At 37.2% G+C, this 17579-nt stretch overlaps 1 protein-coding gene across 14 annotated transcripts in view; it reads right to left on the bottom strand.

The window, feature by feature from the left end:
• ACSL4 (acyl-CoA synthetase long chain family member 4) overlaps positions 1 to 17579 on the bottom strand; it is a 66595-nt gene that overhangs the window by 14262 nt on the left and 34754 nt on the right. For 2 of the 14 annotated variants that reach the window (XM_068956918.1, XM_068956916.1), the window contains 4 exons: positions 12849 to 12908; positions 3713 to 3759; positions 2494 to 2588; positions 68 to 307 (listed from right to left, as the gene is read on the bottom strand). In XM_068956918.1, the coding sequence (XP_068813019.1) occupies positions 68 to 295 (228 nt within the window). In that variant the 5' untranslated portion in view covers positions 296 to 307; positions 2494 to 2588; positions 3713 to 3759; positions 12849 to 12908. Of the gene's footprint in view, positions 1 to 67; positions 583 to 2493; positions 2589 to 3712; positions 3760 to 12848; positions 12909 to 17579 lie in introns of all 14 variants that reach the window. The other 12 variants (XM_068956917.1, XM_068956919.1, XM_068956914.1 and 9 more) reach the window with 11 other exon arrangements.

Below are 17579 nucleotides of genomic sequence, written 5' to 3'. Positions count from 1 at the left end.
GAGTCCACCACGGATACAAAGCAACTCAAAACTAAATAAGAATTAAGTACAAAATTATAAATTTTACCTTTTTAAACACTTTTCCATTTGGTTGCATTTCATTTTCTTCACTGAGTATTTCTCTGGTCCCGAGGCAATCCTTTTTCCCAAACTTTGCTAAAGCGTGGTCAAACAGCTTGTCCAACGTGTCTGCTCCGGGAATGTTTATGTTTGCTAGTGACTCGAGATGAGTGACAGAACGGTAGGGGCTTCCAGGTTTGTCCGAGACGGGTTTAGCTTTTAAACGTTTTGCCATAGCCTTTTTCTTCTTAGCATTGGTAAGAAAATACCATGGAATAAATACAAGCATACTGTACACAGATATTAACAAGTACACAGGCAGCAAGAGAATGGCACATACTTCTAGCCTAAGTTTCATTGTGAATATTAAAAGTCTCTTAGTGTGCTCTGAGGGCCTGAGCGCTGAAGAAGGCAAGAGTGAAGCAGCAGTGCAGTATGGTGTGGGAAAGAGCACAATAAGTGAAGTTTGTTTCAAAGCAGCAGCTAAAATTTTAGTAGCCTTTGAGAGCCGACAGTGGACACCTGTGGGTGAAGACCAGAGCCAAGCAGAGAGCAGGAAAAAAAAAAAAAGAAAAAAGAATTAAATTAGTAATATTATAATCAGTCCATTAGTTTCAATCCTTTAAGATTTCACCTCAAATGCATCGAGACAAAGGAGACTGAAGTAACCGGGTTGAGAGGCTGCATGATATAGCAGCATACGGTTTTGAAGATTAAAGACTCTTTTCCATACTTGTTTGCTGCATCCACAAATATTTACTTTTCAGAGTCTTTTCCACATTATCTCTGTTTGAATAGTTCAGGGCTGTTGAGGTGAAGTCTGTCCTTCACATCATAATATTGTGTTTAAGCTACTTGAGTAATGCTACAATTGCGTAATTACAGGCAAAGGTCAGCAGTTTTTTTTTTTTTTCCAACCTAAATATTTGTATTAGAGTGGAAAGACAGAGTAGGTTTCTTTACTGCCTTTCAGAATGTTATATTAACTTATATTCAGATTCAGTTGTGTCTTGATACAGATTCCTCAGAAAAATACATGTTATAATCTAAAACCTAAATAATATTCCAAAATTGCTTCCCCAGCAACTGAATTTTTAATCTGTAACTGGTCTTTCCAACTATGGACGTCAGACTCTTGGAGAGGTATTACATAGATTCCCCTGCCCCTAAAAGCTACGCCTATAGGAGCATTTCTCGAGTCCAGGTATGAAAACATGGAAGCCAATTTAACCAGTTTAATCCAATTTAAAGTAAAGCCAAATTTGGCAAGATTTTGTCTGCATGCCAGAAATCACTCCTCATTAACAAGAACCGGCCTGAATAAAGACTGAAGGCACAGGAGAGAAAAAAAGCAAAGCTGCCATAACAAACCACGACGGCGAGCAGCCCACCGGTCTAGAGCTTGCCTGCACTGGCACATAAAAGCCGTAGGGTCTCATCAGCATCCATGCAGCATTGCAAACACATCTCAGACAGTGCACACAACAGGAAAAATAAAAGGCAAAGGGGCATTAACAAAAGAGCAGTACCTCAAACACGTAGGGGACTAATGCTGACTAGTTTATAGCAAAACCCTGTCTTTCGTGGACAGAATCTCATTAAATGGAACAGATGAAAACGGGGAAATATTCAGGGCTCCATCAAAACTTAAAAGAATGTGGGCACACCTCACAATGGACCTGTATTTACATATTTACCACCCCAGGTGAGGGAGGCTGCGATTAACTTAACAGGTTAAACACGACAGCTGCTGCTAACATCACAACAAGAAAGCTATTAATAGGTGTTTGCTTTTTTAATGAGAATGCCAAGATCTGCTGTCACGCGTAGCCAATGTCAACATCATTCAGGGTAATGTAAGATTGAGAGATTTGCAGATATTTAAGAAAACATGATGAACATGCTGTATTTGTAATTACATCTGTGTAATCAAATTACTATGTAATGGTAGTGTCATGTACTAAACTAAGCTCAGACTTGTTCAGAAAAAAAGGATATTCTGTGTATTTCTCTTTATAAAAAGTGAATTCTGCATTCTTTTCAAAATTGATATGCTTATTCTGCTGTATTTAACCTTTTTATCATCATCAGAGTACTGCTCTCAGCAAACAGTTATACCTCAGCATAAGAGATAATAGTTGTATTCCCCCAAGCTCCAGTTTTCTAAAATGAAAGTCACTGATTTGTATTACAAATCTTGTATGATATTTTCATTCTAGTTAATTCAGTGCTCCAAAAGAAGCATTTGAGCTCATCCGTAAAACAAAAGCCAGCCATAGTGCTAAGACTACAGTTAAAAACTACAGTGCATAACCATGATTAGACACGATACATGTTAAAATAAGCACCAAAGAGAGTCCAGCAAAAAGCACACCACCAAACACAACTACTTGGATTAAAAAGCAGACTTGTTGGACTATGCAAACAACTTACTAATGAAGCAACGCTGTCTTTTATTTTGGCTGAGTAGTAGTTTTTCACAAGTAGCCCCACTGGTAGTCAGTCAGCTTCTTGCTAAGCAACAAAGACTGAAAGGGAGGAGAGGAATGGGCTAGTGTTTACTGAGATACAGATTGCTGGAAGAGTCAGACTTTTATTAATGTCTAATAGTCTCTCTTAATATACACCAATTGCCATTGTCTCACCTTTCCACTGCTCTTTTCCACTATTTATTACATCTACTACTACATCTGTCCAGTGGTGAATCAAACTGAAGTCTTTGGAGCGAGGACTCCCCCCTGTTTTTTCATCCTATCTACAATGATTGGGACCTGCTTACGTCATCATCTAAGAACAGGTATGATGCAAGTAACACAGCAGTGAACTACATCAGTATTGGCATCATTTAAACAGTATTTCACACTATCCAATTCACATATTATTACCATTTGTCAATACTGAGTCTTTAAAAGTGAACTTAGATGCAGAAGGGATTGTGAAACTGTGTGTGAAGAGGACTGTATTAAAAGAAAAAAAAAAAAAACACATCCTACTGATGTCATCTAACAATCCTTTCTGTATGCATGAAACACATGATTTTAAATAATGACATGATCTTCAAGCTGACTTAGCAACAAACTTAACTCAGTGTTGAACACTAATATATGAACTTCTACAGTTTACTGGCACAACTGTCTAATACGCTAAGAAATGTCTTGAGAATGCTCAAGACGCTACCTGAAATAATAAAATATTGATAAAAGTGTCTGAATGGGCAGGAGTGTTGGTTTTGTTATTTTGCTGCTAAAATTACTGATCTCAGTCCTAAAACTGGCACCCTACTATTGAAATCACATTTAATGCTTGAAGTAAGTGCATGTATAAACACACTTTGTATGCATGCAGCCATTTATGTTAATGTTCACATAAGCAAAAGTTAAGGTTTGATTTCTTCCATTCTGAAGTTTCAGATTAGTTAGAACTACTGCAAGTTTTTCTAAACACAAATAACTTAGCTAGTTTGTACACAGTTGTGGTACCTCAAAAGACTTCTATTTTAACAAAAATCAGTTGGAAAGCTTAACAGAGATCAGTTGGAGAAACTCAGTAAGTCACAAACAAATAAAAAGACACACTTGAATTTTCTCTTTGAACATTTTCATATAAAACCGAACACACACACACACACATACACACCCCTATATGTACTTACAGGATATCTGACAGTGATGACTGAGTTCTAGTCAACGTCAATTAGATCTATATTAAAAATATAAAAGCAAAGAAAGTATTAGGGATTGGCTGTTTCTTTGGCCCTGAAGAAAAGGAAGTGATGCAGGAAAGCATTACTTCCAATATTTTTAGAAAATCTAGCATGATGCTCCTGAAGAACAGCCTGCCAATTTAGACAAAGGTGGTATACGCTAGCCATACAAGAGCAGCGCAATGAGAGTATTCAAAAAGACTAAGCTTGCAAACTACAGTGTACAAATAAAGCTACACAAAAGGAATTTAATTTTAATGGGAAAATTGTGCAACTTGTTCACTTCCATTTAAACATGTTCTGAATACAGCTATGAACAGCGCTTATTTTAAGAATATTAAAAAAAAATAAAACAAGAAAGAAACCTCAAGAATCCTTAGAGTCCATTCTTCTCTCTCATGGCAAAAACGAGACCTATATCATTCTTGAGGGTTGATTATCAGCAGGAGCATTAACTCAGGACTACCCACAGCGTGCTCTTGCCCAGAAGAGCAGTCCCAAGGAACACGAACCAGAGTTTGGATATTGCAGTAAGAGGAGAATTTTCAGAACAAAAACGAGGATACGTAGCCAGCCAGGCCTCACGGGTTCCGTGAGTGAATAAACCAGATTCCTATAGGTACCTGTAGGGATATCACTTTAAAAAGTCTACTGCATAACTCAGACTACATGGTTTAATGTACAGAAGACTTTTAATAATGTTTACACTAGTTATATTTTACTGTCCTTCCCCCATGAGTCTAAGATGCCAATCAAGGTGCCACTTTTTACGGGCAGAAACCCTGCCATACATCCCTTCAGAAATATTCCTATAAGCATTTTTTCTTAAATTATTAAACAAATAAGAGGCATGACAATGTTTTACTGGTACTTGCATGTGACTGTATATGGTTTTGATATTCACCAGTAATAGGCCCATCCCAAACTCATGCCAAACAAAATAGTTATTGCTTTTTTTTTTTTTTTTTTTTTTTAAATATAATGCACACTGGACTAATATACTGAACTTGCCAAAAAGAAAAAAAAAACCTAGATACCAATTCCATTTGCTTATAAGCCAAACTTAACTATTCAAATTACATCTTCAGCCTTCAACATTTTTTTCAAGTTTAATTAGTCTTTGAGAGAAAGGGAGAACGAGAGCAGTAATGTTCATATCGCTGCACCAGCAAGGATATCATCAAGGCAAGCCAAGTATACATTACTGCTAAAGTACAACAGTTATGTTACTAGTAAGCTCCCTTTCCCCACAAATAAATGGAGCTTACATACTGAAAATTTCACTCCATTAAAATAAAGCTCTATTCTAATACTAAACAATTGAAAACATATATTTTATATTGACATACAAAGTTTATCATTTGTCTTAATTGTGCAATGCAGCTGAAATATTTGGAAGCTTATCTCTCCGTTTTGGAAACGGCAGAGCTTCCAGTTCTTGATGTAGGAAACGTATGTTCCCAGCAATAGCAATCAACGTGCGTCAGGCATGACTACGCTCTTAGAAAAGTAACAGATGTAGTTTCTGTCTTAGCTGTTTTCAATATTTCCAAAGGATTTTCCTCAAGTGACTCAGCTTCTCTCATCAGTTTGGAAATGGTAACTCTCCAGACCAGAGCGCACCCTTTGCGAGGATGTGTTGCAGTGCACATATCAGAGACCTCACGCGCAGCGTGGTCGTATTTTCCTTACTACTGGTACATGCTAGCTGTTTACAGAAATGTTATAGGCCAAGTTTGCTGTAGAAAACAAATAAGTGACATGAATGCTCATACAAGCACCAACACTGTATTTTGTGCCAGAGATGAAAGATGTTCTTTCAGTCTACTCTGACTTTGATACGCTCAGTTGAAAGCTTCAGAGACAGCCTATAAAACGCAACCCTTCATTCTTGTCCAGCAGCCAGGTCCACAGAGCAAAGTTTGGAATCAGAGCCCAGGTTGCGGAACACAAGAGACGGCCCTGTTTTCATAATTTTTCATGAATTTAAGAAAACATATGGAAGAGACAGCACATATTCAATTTTTATTTATTTTACAAAAATAGCTTTTAAATAAGCATACGCTTTTGTGACTAAATTAAGAGCGATCGTTGAGGGGGGGCAGAGGTTCACACCTCTGGAAGTGACTATTCACAGAGGGGGAAATGCCTTTATTTTCTCTGCCTTTAAATTTTTGACAGAACAGAATCAACTGATCCAGCATTTGCACACACAACTACCATTTCTAAGTCTAACTTAAAATCTAAAGAAATAGGCGTCAGTTATCTTCACTAGCAAAGACTTGAATAGCCCAAAGCTCAAAACACTGTAAAGATTTAATACCGAAGTATATGGATGACAGGGTTTATTCTCTTCCTCTTGTGTTACCAACCTTGCTAGTGATCCAACTTACTATATAATAACATAATTAGAAGAAAAAAATTATTTACAAACTACTTCAAATGTTATTGCAACTTTTTGCATGTTGTTTCATTATGTTAAAAAGTCTTTTACTGAAAGAGTGACATTAAGCAGAAAAGGGAAGTATTCTAGTTTATGAAGAAAAACTGGAATCTGCGAAATGAGAAGTTCAGTTTAGACTAAACACCACGGGAGGAAATCCTGGTTCCCCTGTGACTGAGCTCTTATGAACATCAAATGGAGCCACAATTCTGCCTTTAGCATAAATATTCAGGGCTGACCCCTTTCAGGAAGTACTGAAGTCTTCCAAAACAGTCCAGTATGAATAAGCAACAGCTATTTCCAGGATTCCTCTAGAAATTAGGCATATCTAAACATTTCGGAAGCCACAGAAAGCATTCCATAATTTATAAGTGAAAAGGCAGTTCTACACATTAAAAAATAAAGCGACCAGACCTGAACAAATACATTGGTTATTAATTATGGTCAGTTTTTAGAAGGGAATTTAATCATTACCTATTAGTCCTGAATTTGTTCCAGTCTTGGAACTGAAAGAGCCTAGTATTTCAAAGAGCAATCACTGACAAGACTGAGAAGAAAGAGCAATCACTGAGAAGTACCACATTGCCAAAAAGAAGCAGCAAGTTTAAACACAATAGAGAGAAAAATGCATACTACGAGGCTGTCCACAATTTTTTATTATCCCAATTTATAACTATCCCTTACAAGAATGAAAGGATATTTCTACAGATCAGAAGGCTGTAATTAACTAGTAAGAGAAGTGAGAAGAATCTCGTGGCTAATTACAACTTTTGGGGGGTTGGAAACGTTGAACGAAAAAAAAAAAACACTTAGGGGAAATGATTCAGTGTTGAAGTCATGTCAGTGTTTTTATAAAAACAAATGCTGCCAAAGTTAACGCAACTTATTCATGGTAGAAGTAGTAGTACATAGGGTCCCAGTTTGTTTTCCTTACTCACAGACAGATTTCTATGTATTTTCCTCTTACACAATTTTGTATGTCAAAGGGCAATGAACAACTCCAGGGGTAACGTGGTCAAGCGCTGCCAGGTTTCCGAAGTATTGCTGTGCTCTATCAGTGCCTCAGAAGTCTAAGAGTTTTCAAGAGCTCTTACTGCATTTGCACAGCGTAAACACTGGTACCTACGTCCCAGCAAATGAGAGGAGGGGAAAGTCAGAAACAGCAGATAGAGTTCCTTTTTAAATATCAACATTCATATCTAACTGAAATAGCAAGATTTCCTAGTACTACTTGTGTTTTTGCTTCTCTTACTGCTACTTAAAAAAAAAAAAAAAGTAGGAGTTAATACAATGTTTTACTTCGCTTATAACAAAGATCACATTTATTTCTGGTTTCAAGAAAAATATTTATAAAGTCCTTTATAATGAATACTTCTGTTCTACGGCCTCAGAACACATATATGCTTAATGCCAAGCAGAAAAAAAATTAAAAAAAAATCAATTTCTAAGTGTCAGGTGTCATACATTTATTGCTGCAATTTCCAACACTTTTGTAATGGAAACCAGACCAGCCACTCTTACCCTGTGTTTCCCCATTATCTAACAGACTGGTGTGAAATTCTCTCTCCTAATCTTAACCTAAGGGCAAGCAAATATTTGCTGAAAGGATAAGACCTGTTTGTGTGCCCCAAAGGCAAAAAAACGTAACAGGCCAAGGCAAGATTTCGCAACTAAAAACTGCCACTGAGAATACGCTGAACTGGGGAAGTATTTCCTCTAGGTAGAGCTCTGTTGCCTTTGCCTCATTCAATCCTACCCTGACTCCGCGCTCTGACTAGCTTGGGCTCATTCACTCCAACACTTCCTCTCTTTCAAGCCTCCACTCCATCTGAACTGGTCATGCTGTAATCTGATGAAGAGACTAGGATGTACAAAGTTTGAAGTCAATTCAAAATATACTATAGTATTGTGAATCCTAGCATTCACAACAACTAGTAACAAATTCAACAACTGTTCAAACACTTATTTGTGGTAAAGGAAGGAAGGAAGAAGCATCCTTTTGTCTCACTGGCTCTTCTGTTAAAGGAAATGAACATGGTAAGGATTGGTAGTTTGAACAGAGGGGAGTATTTCAGAAGAGGACAGAAAAGCAGAAAGCACTCAACTGAAAAATACTGATGTTACTCCAAAACTCCTCCAACATCTACAAAATACGCTCTGACTAAAGGCTACAAAAATTAAAGACAAAAGGGAAAAGCACATACTCTATCCTAATAGAGAAGTAGTTCAGCTCGATTTAACCCCCTCCCCAACATACGCCCCAATCGCATCAGACCTTACAGCAAACGTTACTCTTACTGCAATTTTTAAACAGCAAAGATATATGACTGTACAGTTTTACCCAACAGAAAAACGAAAAGGCACATGAAAAGGCAAGCAGTATGATCGAGGAGAATTTTTAGAGGATGCTGCGGCCATGAAAGTTCTCCAGCAAAAGCTGTGTAAACGGTCAGTTAAGAATTGATGGTTGCCTTCTTCCCTTATCTTCTACAAAATGGATAGACTGGCTAGTTCTGAGCTTAGCTATGCAATCATTTTGCAATGGGAAGGTTGTGACTTATAGCTCTGAAAATCCAATTAGAGAGATTTAAATTGCCCTCATCTTTTCTTTTTCTGCTGACTTCTCAGTAGTAAACTGTTTTGCAAAAATACAAAACTATAGAGGTCAGCAGACTTTTCTAAGATTGTTGAATGATACGGTTTGGAAGATCAAATCAGTTTGAGACCTACAGATATAGCCCTGATGACTATTTTCCACGTCTTCTACGCGCTTTTCTTTTTTGTCTTCTACAGGCCAAAACAAACATACAAGAAACCCCACACCTCTGTCCTGGAGAAATTCTGTACTGCAAGTCAAATAACCCCCTATCCAAAACAAACTAAAAAATACAATAACTATATATGACTGAATGGGTACATTTATACTAAAAAAAGCTTCATACATTCAAAAAAAAAAAAAAAAAAAAAGTTGGTCATTTTTTCCCAAAATGAAAATCATGCCTTGGAGTACAGATGTAACTTCCAGCTCCTTGACAATATCTGTTTCTTTTAGACAACTTCAGATAACTTCCAAAGCCTGTCATTGCACCTATCGTTTTCAGAATATACTTTAATAGAAGATCTTTGCTTTCATCCATACTTTATCAGTTTGACAGTACAGACTGGAGATCAATTCCTCTCCGAAGCTTTGTTCTATCTTTAGGCACTAGTAATAAAGCAAGTAAGAAAAAGAATACCAAACATCCATACTATTGTGTATAGGTATGCATCACGGATTGTTTGTGCCGTCTCTAGCACAATATGCAACTACAATGAAGCATTTAAACCTGACATTTAGGCTCAGCATATGTTAAGAATTCCCATTTTGAAGGGTGATTCTAATCTGAAAGCAAAGAATCCTGAATCCTGGAGGGTACGCATTCAGGTTAAAGACTCTGATCAAGTCATGGTATTAGGGTTGGACAGAGGTGAATGAAGTTTTACTCAACAAGCCAAAAATTCATTGATGATATTACCTTAGCATTATAGGTTAAATATTAACAGTTATTTCCTGGCTTCAAGTACGGTATGTTACCAGACATCCGTACAGCATGACCTAGGAGGGACTGTAAATACTTTTGTGATACTGCATTAGAAATGCTTGAAGTAAAATGACATTTCCCAATATAAAATTAAATAGTAACATTACTCTGTTACTGCATAAGAGCAAAAGTTAGGAGAAAGTAAACACTGAATAATTCTTGCTCAAATAGCATTCAGCTAATATATTCATTTGACCAAAGCTTAGTAAGACTAACACAGGAGACCCAGTCTTTAAAGGCCACTTCCTGTATTTATAAATTTCCTGAAATTTATCAGCCTTGTTCTAGAATAACCTTTTGGTGAAAGGAGCAACTCAAACAGTAGGATGTTGAAATGCATGAACACAAGCCCAGTTTGGCAGCCGAACAAGCCACGTAATGACAGATATCATCATAATCCTCTCTTAATGTTCTACTAAAAGATTTCAGTAAAATTAACTTGCATTCTGTTGAAAACCATACACAATAATGCAATTCTCTCTTTTACTGTAGTTATCCTGATAGATAATATACTTTTTGCAGCCATCTTGCCAACACAATGACTGCTGTATAATTTAAGACAGCCTAACATTCTACCTAATGCTCTTTATACTTCAGGAAACCAGACTGTCTATTCAATGTTCATTTTGATAAGAAAGTCTGTCACCAGTTTTATATCTACCTTTATTGCTTATCAAAGACTGCATCATATTTCATCTGTGGAATTAGTTTGCTTTTTTCCTCTCAGACACTGGTCATAATTTAGGTAGTGAAATGAATCACATTTTAACAAAAAAAAAAAAAAAAAAAAAAAAAAAAGGACAGACAGAAGTAAAATGTTCCTCATCATGTCCAGCATTAGCAGCCTTCTACCTACCAAAAAGTTTATTGAGGGATAGGGAGAGATTTTTCTAAAGTCCTTAAGTGTTCTTCAAAATTTTGCAGAGAGGGTCAACAAGAGGAGCATCAAAATGGGGAAACACACTTTCCCTTTTCTCTTCGAAGTTCACAATCCAAATGTAAATTAGTTCCTTTGCTGTGACTAAGCAAACAGAAGGAAGCTTTTTTATTTACAATTCTAAGAAATTCTCTCCTTCACAGATGCACTGATGTACAGATGACTGGGTGTTCACTTAAAAACACAAGTTTAAGAAAGTGTTCCCACCCATGGTCCTTCGAGATGGAAGCCTCTGAGATTTCAAGCATGAGTCATCTCTTTCTTTTCATTTTCACTGTACAAGTAGATAAGCTGCAGAGTAAAATGGCTTGAGAGCCACCAAATTTAGGAGCAGTGCAGATTATGCAATCTTTTGCATAATCACAATATTTTCCAGTGGAAAAGTGCTTATGTTTTTTGTCCATTTAAGGAACTGAATTTCACTGTAGTCTTAATGCTAAATTTTACTATAGTCTATTGTTTGGTTCATGGTGAACCTATCCTATCACTTACTAGCCAAACATACCTAGATTCACATCTAGATATCTATCACATCCACATCCATAGTTGGAGTTCACAGATAAAGCTCTACCTAAGACAGGCCTTCGTACTGCAACGTTCATCTTGTGCATTACGATACACTGAGATATCGTTAGGGTGCCTTTCTTTTAACAACATTATGTGGCAACTGAAGTATTAATTTTTATGAAGAAGACCTGGAGTAGCATAGTCTGGGGATGAACCGAACAGAGATACTAAAACTTAGAGAAGTTGGGGATTTTATCTACCATCAGCAAGGGAGATAACACTGGTAATAGCATTTTCTACACATCAGGGGAGGCAACCTTACCAACTTACTATATTTGTAACAATTCTCCGAATTTATCTGCACTTCGAAGAGGAAGTGGGACAACCAAGCAAGTGTCAGTACATTTTCCCCTACAAGGCAGGTTGAAGTTTCTAGATTTAAGAGCTTTGAACACTATTTTGCTGAATCTTCTGAGCAGCATAATGCCACCAACACAAGAAAACAATATAAAAGAACACAGAACACAAGATGTTGACACCAAGACAGGGGATTAAGTTAGAAACCAGTACAATTCTCTGAGAAAAGAAGTTTAAAAAAGGGGAGGGGGAGAGGCAGAGGCCTCCGAGACAGTTTTAAAAGAGTGAGCGTTTGAACTTCAGCATTCTCCCAAGTCTCATTTATCACACTTTATACAGACACCAAAATGCTTGTTTAACATGCACAAGTTCAGAGGCAGGCAGCTTTTTTGATGTTCTTAGTCCCACATATTCAAGTAGCTTTTGCAAATGACATATTTACAGGATTGGGTCACAATATCACGTGCTAGCTCAAACCTCAGCCAGTACAGAGCTAGCCAGCGCAGGCCAGAGGTGCGTAGCCGTATTATCACTGACTGTGCCTGTGCTAATATGTCCTGCCCCTCAGCAAAATTTATTAGCACAGGACAGCTGTGTGCTAACACAGCTACAGAGGTTCTTAAAATGGATTTGTTCAAGCCCTGCCAGGTCAGAATACATTACAAAAGTATGCGTGACCATTTCCAGCAGACCACATAGCTAAAACTCAAGTGGCTTGATGGCATGACTTGATATTTAGGTAACTAGATTACTTTAAACGTGAATCAAGGAGGAGTCAAAGTAGCCACTGTATAATAAGGAATTATTTGTATAACACTGGACTAAACAGCAGAGCAGTCATAGGCTTGAGAATTTTTGAAGGAAGCAAGAGGAGGAAACTGACACTGTTGAACATTCTTTTAATTCGTTTTCAGGAATGTTTTTGCTCTGAAAAAGAGATAGAAACATCCTTAATACTACAGCGTGCATCACAACAGCGTACTATGGTTTGTAACAGAAACACAGCATTTTGTTTGCTAACAAATGCAGCGGTACTCAAAAAGCTAACACTGTTATAAGATGTTTTTATCAGCTTAAAAATAGAGTCCCCACTACAAGTCTATCACTATTTGGACTGATCATAATAATGACAGCAGGAATTCACTGTTCACAGAGTTCATTATTGCTGGATTTTAGTAAGGATTTAAGTAAGAATGACCATTCCCTGGCTATTGACAATCTGATTACTCACTAGCACACAAAACACAAGTCAGTCGTTACCTTGAATGCAACCAGAATTCAAAAGGTTCTAGGTGCGTAGGTTGATAAACTCAGGAGAATCTAAAAAGAAAAATATTAAATTGTGAAAAATCTAGCCATTTCTTAGGCTATAAACACGTCTAAAGAAACCATTCAACCCACCATTTTTCTGAACTGGTAACGCAAGCTTTGTCAGCTGTTTGTTGGTAACAATCATTTGTACAATTGCAAAATACTACCTGTTATTCAAAAATATGGAACAGTGATCTTGTACTCTAGATGAGGTGATACCACTAGAAACTCATGACATTATCATTCTCAGGTGCTATATTTTTACTCAAGTTCTATGCTCTATTTGTTTTCAGATGTTTGAATCATGTAACGTGCTGCCAAACATGATGCCTGATAAAAAGATTTAAAATTCACTCTTGGCTCAAAATCAGCATTATGATGTTATACTCTTTTTAAATAGCCTCAACTTTAAAGCTTTGGCAGCCCAGCATTCAAAGTTTACCTTTTGTAAACTCATTTAAGATACATCTATATATTGCTCTCCAAGTTACAGAAATATTTTTCATTTAAAGTTTTTTAAAGAAAGGTAAATTTATCAACCAGTAGGTATATACTACTGACAAATCTATTACACTGTTTTGCCTGCCTGTGGAACAGTCCTGCAAAAGAACAGCTTTAGATAAACAGCCAACAGAAACCTTATCCGCTACCGGCCTTTCAGAGAACAAGACATTATACAACCCACTTAACATTTGCATCCAATGTCCAGGCACAAAGCAAGATCCAGAAAGGTAGAATAGCAAGCGTCAAAACAGTTGGTATGGTCATAAAATTTGTAGTTTAGGTATAAAATAACACTATCACACATACAAGCTATGTAAGTAACATATATTCAAGCACATATTCCAGAAATTGTGATTCAACAGCAGTCAAAGCTACATGCACATTCAGGTAACACTGGGAGAAAGTTTCCCCAAAGCCTTGCTCCTCCTTCCAGTAACCCTTCTGCCTTTGATGGCTACCACTGCCGCCTCCTCTCTTTCTCCCTGCTGCAGCTCAGACTGGGGCAGGTTAACTGAGAACTCATTTCCAAACACCAGTAGTGTGTGGGGAAAGTGGCTGTGGGTTATACCCGAATAACTGCTGTATTTTTAACATTAGGAGGGAAAGAGAGTGTGAAACAGGTCACCATCTAATCTTTCTCATTAGGTGATGTAAACTGAAGAGTCTTAAACTTGTTTCTGACTCTTCTGCATATGTGTGTTTTTCATTCATCAAATCACCTCTGAGCGTTTGAATAACTTGAACTATTATCAGCTCATCATGTTTCTACCTTCAGTTGTGCAAGACTAAAATTCCCAGACTGTTCAGCATGCTGTTTTTCAGTGTTCTATGAAACTGTAACGTACACTGCATAGACAATGTTATTTAAAAAACACTGAATAAAAATATGCCTAAAGAGCAAGTGTCAGTGAAATACTGAAATATCTAGACAGCTTCTCTTATATGAACCTGAACAGCACGAATAATGTGTAATCCACAAACAAACCGGACTGAGTCCTGACAATCCCAGAGTGTCAAAAGATACAGCATACGATACAAGCAGGATGTTCTCGGTTTTCTAAGGCATAATCTCGCTAATATCCCTATGCCAATTCCCATTTTCTTAACTTGCTTCTTAATTAAGAACAGGAAGCCTAGTTTTACCTTCCAGTTGTTCCTCTTCCCTTTAAGAATGAAAGCACTTTTGGCCAAGTTGTTTAAACCCTGCTGAGCTCTTAAAAATGCAAAACTATTTGCATGCCTACGAAATAAACACAGAACCCATTGTCATAATGAAAATTAAGCACAAATACTTCCAGCTAACCAAAGCATGAAAACAGGGCTGTCTTAAATTCCATATTAAATTATACTGCATCAGCTGTATACACACTGCCTTCATGGAAAGTGATGTGTAAAATGACAAGGGGAAAGTACTCCATCCTCACTTCCTACTTTGCCATCTGGTGCAAAAAGACCACAGGTACCACAAACCAGCACTTCTTATTTCTTTTGCATTTTCCCCTTCTTTTGTTATATCTCTTTACTGCTATTACACATTACCACTAGTTGCAAAAGATTTACTGTCTGAACTTTTCTATGCAACATTCAAAGCAATGGAAAACAGTGTTGTAAAACTGCATCTTAGCTATATATCATTGTGATTCTTCTGGTACATAGGCTTTCCTTATGTTTGAAAAGTGCCCATATTTAGAACAGAAAAGAGTTTAGAGGATTTTAACACCATAAATGATATTTAAAACAAGGAATGTGTTAAGAGATACACAACTTAAGCAAATTACTTTATGAGATTAACATAAATGTGACCTCATTATCACAGAGACTCCAACAGAGAAGTGAAAACAGTGCAACAAACCTGCTGGTTCTCTATCAGAGTCTTCAGGTGTAGGGTTCATGGCAGTCAACTCAATCTACATCTGGACTGCTGCAATCCCCCTATGACTCTTCTCTTGGCTGCAAATTTTGCAGCGAGACAAACCGATCACTTTTTATGTAATACTTTTAAGTCACGCCAGTTATCTGAAGTAGCTCAGATCAGCTGATATGGAATTACTTGTACCTGTAGCTCTGTAAGCACTTTAAACCAGCATAACATGAAGCTATTGTTGAAAGAAGTAGCCTCCACCCATTTGCTGCTGCCCCAGTCTGCCCCCTGCCTTGTGCGAGGATCCAGAGGAAGTGCTGGCCACAGCTTTTGCAGGCTTAGAGCATTCATGGAAGTACAGGGTTAGGAGAAAAAAAAAATTAGAAGCTGTAGTTATCACCATCACAGTAGCTACCTGTATTAAAAGCAAAAATATGCCCAGTCCCAAACACTGAAATATTGTCTTAAAATCTTATTAAGGACCTAATTTTATATAATCCGAAAGATTTTAATAGGTATAAGTTGTTATTTATTGGAGGTCACGAGTTAGTAATCATCCTAATCATAAGTGATTGTCTGCTATGGGACACAGACATCACAGCAGCTGACTACTGAATTGAGAGTTTAAGATATGAAAAGGTGGCCTTCATTCATAAATTTTTGGTGTTTGGCTATGAACCAATGCCCAGTGTGTGCTGAGACATACAGTTTCTAGCACCTCTACTTACTTAACTAGCATATTTGAAGTAGTGATTTGCAATATCTCTAGTTTCCAAGATAAAATACTAGCTTAAAATGGCCTACTGGATATTCTACTTGCCAAGTATTTCAGGTAAACTTAAAATAATAAGATAATAAGCTAAGTTCCTGACAGACTGAAGTCTTTGGCAATGCTAAGCTTGGGCAATGTGAAATGTTTCAGTATCTCTTACTGCTTGCATCAATTCACTGATTTTTCAGCAAGATATTTGTATCCTCTTATTAGCAAGTATCACAATAATATCACCTTGTAATCTTACCACTAGCATCACTTTACCCTACAAATTCAACAGTACATTGATGGCAGCACTTACTTAAATTTGGAAAGACTCATTCAGCAATATGTACCTCCTGCAATAAGTATGTATAGAACAGTGAATTACAACATTTTTCAAAGTTAGACTAAATATTTTGTAGCACTTGTGCAAGTAAATCTGCTGCCTAACTTGACAGAGAGCAAGAGCTCTTCAAGTTCAGCGTGAGACAATGACAGTGCACAGCATCAGTAGTAGATGAATACTCCATTTTTTGCAATCCAATGTTTCTGTAAACACAACTTATTTAGCAGACTTTTTGGTTCAAGCTGTACAGATGGCCCCACTTGTGTTACAGAAACGCACATCATAAATTTTAGAAAATAGTAACCTATCTAAAGTATCAAATCAGACTTATAGCCAGGTAAGCAATCACTACAGAAATACAAGAAGATGTGACTTTCATCTGGGGAGATAATTCTTCCTTTAGCAAATACTGTCTTATATTAAGCCTGCTATTGACCCGGATAAGCTGGATGTAGAATGAGAAACACAGTTGCAGAGTTTTCAGAAGCATAGCACAACTTTAGCTTTTGCTTTAAAAGACCACTAAGCATTCGGTCAGCTTCAGTTTCAAGCTTGTCAGTATGTGTTATCCTGAAGCAAGGAGCATAGTTTATATGCCATAGCAAAGTAGCCAATATAAAAATTTCTGGTACAGGAATCAACAGGTGTGTCCACTTAATGCTGTGGCCTGCTACAATCTTGAGAATAGACATCAAATAAATGAAGAATAGCAGGCTCTCACCAGGGCCCACATTAGGCTCTTGTTAGGAGCGACCTCCAGTAGGAGTATGGCCAGTTCCTCTGATCATATGGCTATCTACAGTCAGGATGCCTTTGGGTTCCAAGGTAAGAAGTTGGAAAGATAAGAAGAGGTTGGTAAATAATTTCAGAAAAAGCTGTGGGATATCTCAATATGTTTGTAAAAATATTTGTGCTACTGAGGGATGGTAAGAAAAATTCGCTTGTACTAGTGAACTTTTAAAATAAAAACCCTAAACACAGGTGTTAATTCTATTCCCACTGTGATACATAACAAAGATTTTCTGACAGCCATGAAAGAGGTACCTTAGGGTACACTTATGCTCTTCAGAAACTGCTTATTTAGTGCTTTGCAGCATCTTCTACATTCTTTTCCAAAAGACTGGATTGGGAAATATAAAAGGAGGTGGGATTGAGGTAGAAGATGTCCTGCTGAGCAAGAGTACATTTTCTCATTCATCTGAGCAACATTTTGCT

This window comes from Struthio camelus, chromosome 11 (genome assembly GCF_040807025.1).
Source record: "Struthio camelus isolate bStrCam1 chromosome 11, bStrCam1.hap1, whole genome shotgun sequence".
Classification (NCBI taxonomy): Eukaryota; Metazoa; Chordata; class Aves; order Struthioniformes; family Struthionidae; genus Struthio; species Struthio camelus.
The sequence above is the reverse complement of the archived record's forward strand: the minus strand, read 5'-3'. Positions and strand labels throughout refer to the sequence as shown.